At 49.7% G+C, this 6,000-nt stretch overlaps 1 protein-coding gene across 2 annotated transcripts in view; it reads right to left on the minus strand.

Annotated features, from left to right (window-relative positions):
* LOC134356117 (cyclin-dependent kinase 13-like) overlaps nucleotides 1–1,790 on the minus strand; it is a 136,208-nt gene extending 134,418 nt beyond the window's left edge. For both annotated transcript variants that reach the window (XM_063066747.1, XM_063066738.1), the window contains exon 1: nucleotides 640–1,790. In XM_063066747.1, the coding sequence (XP_062922817.1) occupies nucleotides 640–1,613 (974 nt within the window). In that variant the 5' untranslated portion in view covers nucleotides 1,614–1,790. The remainder of the gene's footprint in view (nucleotides 1–639) is intronic.
* Nucleotides 1,791–6,000: the final 4,210 nt, after the last annotated feature.

The following is a 6,000-nucleotide window of genomic DNA, read 5'->3' on the forward strand; positions in this document are numbered from 1 at the left end:
AATACAAAAATTTATTGGATTAGCCCAGACAATGATCATTCATTGACAATCTTTCCTTCAGATCACATCTAACTTTGCAAGAGCACTGACGTTACACCAATTCAACATAATAGAACTTAAAATCTTATTACTTTTCAGGATTTAATATAAGACATTGGACACTGAGCCCTTAGCACTACGAAACTCAATTCATGGGAATGCTATGACATATGTTACTAGATTTTACACTAACTCTTGTAATTAAAAGTAAAAATCTATCTGCTATGGAAGAATTTGACATCAGGTAAACTGAAGTGGAAAGGTGAATAATATGTGTCAGTTCTATGGAATTACTGACGTACCATATTTGACACCAGCACACTTAATTGTGCGGAGGGAGGGGGGGGTCTTCGATGTTCCTATCATTCACTCTGTGGGGCAGTTCTTGTTCCGTGAATGTCCGTGAAATGTACGAATTTCAAGTTGTATACTGTACACATTCTTAAAGGAACCTCTGGATTGTATAACCACTAACTTTGCAATAACCTTTGTTGTATAAGCCGTGTTACTTTACGATATTGAATACCCATCAAGGCAATACAATAATCACATAACTTTTCTCCACCCCTTGCCCGGTTATCTTCCCCCACAGAGACTGACCTGAGTTCGGGGCTCCGGCTGAATGGGCTGGACGAGCGGCGGCGGCTGCTGCTGGAGTAGGGGTTGGGAGAGAGGCCGCCAAACTCATAGGGGCTGAGATGCCGGGAGAAGCTGGGCGAGCGACGGCGGGGAACCGAGTAGGGGCTGGGAGAGCGGCCCGTGTAGCCGGGGTGCAAGCCCTGCTCCCGCGAACCGTACAGGGGCTTGAAGGCGAAGAGCGGCGGCGGGGGGCTGCGGCCGTACAGGTCAAAGGCGCCCGGCCTGACGGGGCTGTGGCCGGCGCCGGGTCCGTACACCTGCGGATAACAAGGCACGGCCGTCCCGTACGGGCTCGGCTCCCTGTACACCGGGCTGCGAGGCCCGGGCGAAGCCGAGGTGCGGTAAGCCCGCGGCGTATCCCAATCCAAGTCCCGGTAAGCCCGCGGCGGAGGCTCCCGGTAAGCGGCGGGTGTCTCTTTGTCAGTGCGATGCGAGGCGCGGCTCCCTCGGGCCTCCTGGCCCGACTGCTCGGCCCCCGATGCCGCCGCCGCCTTGTTGCGGTTCCGGCTCTTGCTTCTCTTGCCGTCGGCCCGCGACCGGGAGCTCTCCTTGGCCCGGCCCCGCCTCCGTCGCTCCTTCTCTCGCCAGCGTTCGGTGGGCCGGCGGCTGGCGGCGCCCTCCGCCTGCGAGCTCACGTTCTCATATTCCACCAAGCCCCGCAGCGACAGCGGCAGAGCCGACGGGCCCGAGGAGGCGCCAGCTGCTGCGGCGACAGCCGCTGCCACCGCCGGGTGTTTACCATCCCGCCGCAGGGCCCGGCTCTCGGCCGAGCGCTTCTTGCGGCGTTTCCTACGCCGCGAACTCGAGGAACGGGGAGCGGTGGCCGTTGCGCAGCGGCCCTGGTCCCGGGCCTGCGCCAGGCCGCTCTCACTCAGGCGTCTCCTGACGCTGGGGCTGTGACCCCGGCTCCCGCCGCGGGTCTCCGTGCTTGGCATTGACTCGCGGGGGACGAGCAGCGACCGACCCCCCTCACTCCATGGGCTCGGCGCCGCCGGACATCACACAAGGCCCTGCCCTCTCCTGTCCACCGGGCCCTGCAGCCGCGACTCTAGCAGCGCCGGTACATCCGGGCCTCCGCGGCGCGCGATGCCCCTCCGCGCCGACTCACAAAATGGCCGCCACACCGGGGCGCACGGAAACCCTCGTCGACGTCACTCGCCCCACATCCGGCCGTTCGGGCCTGTGAGCGCGGTGAGGAGAACCGGAGCCCGGGTCTGGCGTTCGAACCTTCCCGGGGGAATGGAGCAGCTTAACGCCGTCTAATGACAGCAATAACCCGGGACAAGGTTTGCTTCTGTGACCACGTTTCGCTCCGTTACTTATGCGTGCAACTGTTACCTCGTCCCTGACTTCAGAATCAGGTTTAACACTGACTTCTGATAAATTTAAAAAAAAATCAGGTTCACTGACTACAAATTGAAAAACAAGTTTATCATTTTATTATTAAATCAGCTTTATTATCCCTGATTTATGGAATGAAAATTGTTGCTTTGTGGCAGCAGTTCAGCGCAAAGACATAGGATTACAGTAAATTACAGAAATGAATGAATAGTGCAGACATGTATAATGACATGGGGTTCGTGAGTTTATGGATCATTCAGAAATGTAGTGGTCCAGGAAAACATTCACAGTCAGGTTTATTATTACTGACATATGTTCTGAAATTTATCGTTTTGCGGCTGCAGTACAGAGTAAGAGATAAAAAAAATTACCAGAAGTTACAATAAATAAGTAAATAGTGCAAGAGGGAAATAGAGAGGTAGTGTTTGTGGACCATTCAGTAATCTGATGGCAGAGGAGAAGAAGCTGTTCCTAAAACAGTGAGTGTGGGTATTCTGGCTCCTGTACCTCATCCCCAGTGATAGTCATGAAAAAAGGACATGTCCTGGTTGGGGAAGGGCGTTAATGTTCGATTATTCTCTAGTTAAGTTATAACCCTGCAAAGTAGTACAGAGTTTAGTGGTTCCTGGGATGATGTTTTTGCAGGGAAATGTACTATGGACATGTGGTCGACGTTTAGAGATCTCTTGCGGGATGTAAGGGATAAATTTGTCCCAGTGAGGAAGCTAATGAATGGTAGGGTGAAGGAACCATGGGTGACAAGTGAGGTGGAAAATCTAGTCAGGTGGAAGAAGGCAGCATACATGAGGTTCAGGAAGCAAGGATCAGATGGGTCTATTGAGGAATATAGGGAAGCAAGAAAGGAGCTTAAGGGGCTGAGAAGAGCAAGAAGGGGGCATGAGAAGGCCTTGGCGAGTAGGGTAAAGGAAAACCCCAAGGCATTCTTCAATTATGTGAAGAAAAAAAGGATGACAGGAGTGAAGGTAGGACCGATTAGAGATAAAGGTGGGAAAATGTGCCTGGAGGCTGTGGAAGTGAGTGAGGTCCTCAATGAATACTTCTCTTCGGTATTCACCAATGAGAGGGAACTTGATGATGGTGAGGACAATATGAGTGAGGTTGATGTTCTGGAGCGTGCTGATAGTAAGGAAGAGGAGGTGTTGGAGTTGTTAAAATACATTAGGATAGATAAGTCCCCGGGGCCTGACGGAATATTCCCCAGGCTGCTCCATGAGGCGAGAGAAGAGATTGCTGAGCCTCTGGCTAGGATCTTTATGTCCTCGTTGTCCACGGGAATGGTACCGGAGGATTGGAGGGAGGCGAATGTTGTTCCCTTGTTCAAAAAAGGTAGTAGAGATTGTCCGGGTAATTATAGACCAGTGAGCCTTATGTCTGTGATGGGAAAGCTGTTGGAAAAGATTCTTAGAGATAGGATCTATAGGCATTTAGAGAATCATGGTCTGATCAGGGACAGTCAGCATGGCTTTGTGAAGGGCAGATTGTGTCTAACAAGCCTGATAGAGTTCTTTGAGGAGGTGACCAGGCATATAGATGAGGGTAGTGCAGTGGATGTGATCTATATGGATTTTAGTAAGGCATTTGACAAGGTTCCACACGGTAGGCTTATTCAGAAAGTTAGAAGGCATGGGATCCAGGGAAGTTTGGCCAGGTGGATTCAGAATTGGCTTGCCTGCCGAAGGCAGAGGGTGGTGGTGGAGGGAGTACATTCAGATTGGAGGATTATGACTAGTGGTGTCCCACAAGGATCTGTTCTGGAACCTCTACTTCTCGTGATTTTTATTAACGACCTGGATGTGGGGGTAGAAAGGTGGATTGGTAAGTTTGCAGACGACACAAAGGTTGGTGGTGTTGTAGATAGTGTAGAGGATTGTCAAAGATTGCAGAGAGACATTGATGGCATGCAGAAGTGGGCTGAGAAGTGGTAGATGGAGTTCAACCCGGAGAAGTGTGAGGTGGTACACTTTGGAAGGACAAACTCCAAGGCAGAGTACAAAGTAAATGGCAGGATACTTGGTAGTGTGGAGGAGCAGAGGGATCTCGGGGTACATGTCCACAGATCCCTGAAAGTTGCCTCACAGGTGGATAGGGTAGTTAAGAAAGCTTATGGGGTGTTAGCTTTCATAAGTCAAGGGGTAGAGTTTAAGAGTCGCGATGTAATGATGCAGCTCTATAAAACTCTGGTTAGGCCACACTTGGAGTATTGTGTCCAGTTCTGGTCACTTCACTATGTGGAAGCATTAGAAAGGGTACAGAGGAGATTTACCAGGATGCTGCCTGGTTTAGAAAGTGTGCATTATGATCAGAGATTAAGGGAGATTAAGGCTTTACTCTTTGGAGAGAAGGAGGATGAGAGGAGACATGATAGAGGTGTACAAGATAATAAGAGGAATAGATAGAGTGGATAGCCAGCGCCTCTTCCCCAGGGCACCACTGCTCAATACAAGAGGACATGGCTTTAAGGTAAGGGGTGGGAAGTTCATGGGGGATGTTAGAGGAAGGTTTTTTACTCAGAGAGTGGTTGGTGCATGGAATGCACTGCCTGAGTCAGTGGTGGAGGCAGATACACTAGTGAAGTTTAAGAGACTACTAGACAGGTATATGGAGGAATCTAAGGTGGGGGCTTATATGGGAGGCAGGGTTTGAGGGTCGGCACAGCATTGTGGGCCGAAGGGCCTGTACTGTGCTGTACTATTCTATGTTCTATGACATTAATTCCTATTACTCCTCTGTACTAATTCCAGTTCTTTTGTACGAGTTACCCTGTCTCACTCCTCTGTAGAACTTACCCTGTTGCCCTGGCCCTCTCTGCAGAAGTTCTGTCAACCACATTTGCTCCATTAAAGTTCAAAGTACATTTATTAATCAAAGTATCTATGCAGTTTACAACCCTTCGCCACAGACAGTCATGAAGCATGGAGATAAGCAAAGAAAACCATCAAACCCCCTCTCCCACCACGCGCAAAAACATATATTTGTACAGCTGTTACTCTGTCCCACTCCTCTGTAGAAGTTTCCCATTTTATACCCTATCCTAAAATATTTAGTTGTCTTTGAAACGTTCAGTTCAATTAAATGGGAAAGCTCTAACTTGCTTTACAGCACATGGCCCATATTTTGAAGCAATTCTTTTAAACTACCACAAATTATGGTTCATTGTCATTTTAAGAATCAGTGTAATGTGAAACATATATACGAAAGGTCATGTGCATCTCCTCTAACCTGGTCTACTGCACTCAGTGCTCCCCCTACATCAGTGAGACCAGGCTGAGACCCAGTGACCGCTCTGCAGAACACCCATGCTCGGTCTGCAATGGCAATCCCAAGTTTACAGTTGGAGACTGTTTTGATTCTCCTTCCTATTCTCATTCCCACACTGACCTGTCCATCCCTGACCCTCTGTACTGCCATAATAAAGCCCTATGCAACCTGGAGGGCCAACACTTTATATTCTGCCTGTGTAATCTACAATCCAGTGGCATGAAATCTTTTAATCCTCTGGTCCTCCCATTTTGTCCCCTCCCCCCTCCCATCTCTGCCCCTTCCTCTTCCTGGCTCCATTACCCACTTCACACACACGTCCCCCCACCCACTCAAAAAAGAAATCTGTTTCCAACCATTATTCACCTTAATCCCTTCTGGTTCCCATTTTCACCTCCTTTATTTATGTGAATCCAGAACTTGTAGCGTTTTGCATTCCTGTGCATCTCCCTCTAGCAGCTGTCTCTTATCACCCTCCCCTCTACCTTGTTCCATTTGGTTTACCCCTTTTTTGTTTCTCTGTACCTCCAACCAACATTCACCTGCTGCGGTCTTCCAACACCACCCCACTCACCCTTTTCTACCTGGCATGAACTGTCTGTCACTTCTCACAGGCCCCTAACCTGGGAGTTTACTGGCCATCCGTGCTTCCACCCTCAGTCCTGATACTGGGCTTTGACCAAAATAGCATTAGTTTCTTTC

This window comes from Mobula hypostoma, chromosome 1, assembly GCF_963921235.1.
Source record: "Mobula hypostoma chromosome 1, sMobHyp1.1, whole genome shotgun sequence".
Classification (NCBI taxonomy): domain Eukaryota; kingdom Metazoa; phylum Chordata; class Chondrichthyes; order Myliobatiformes; family Myliobatidae; genus Mobula; species Mobula hypostoma.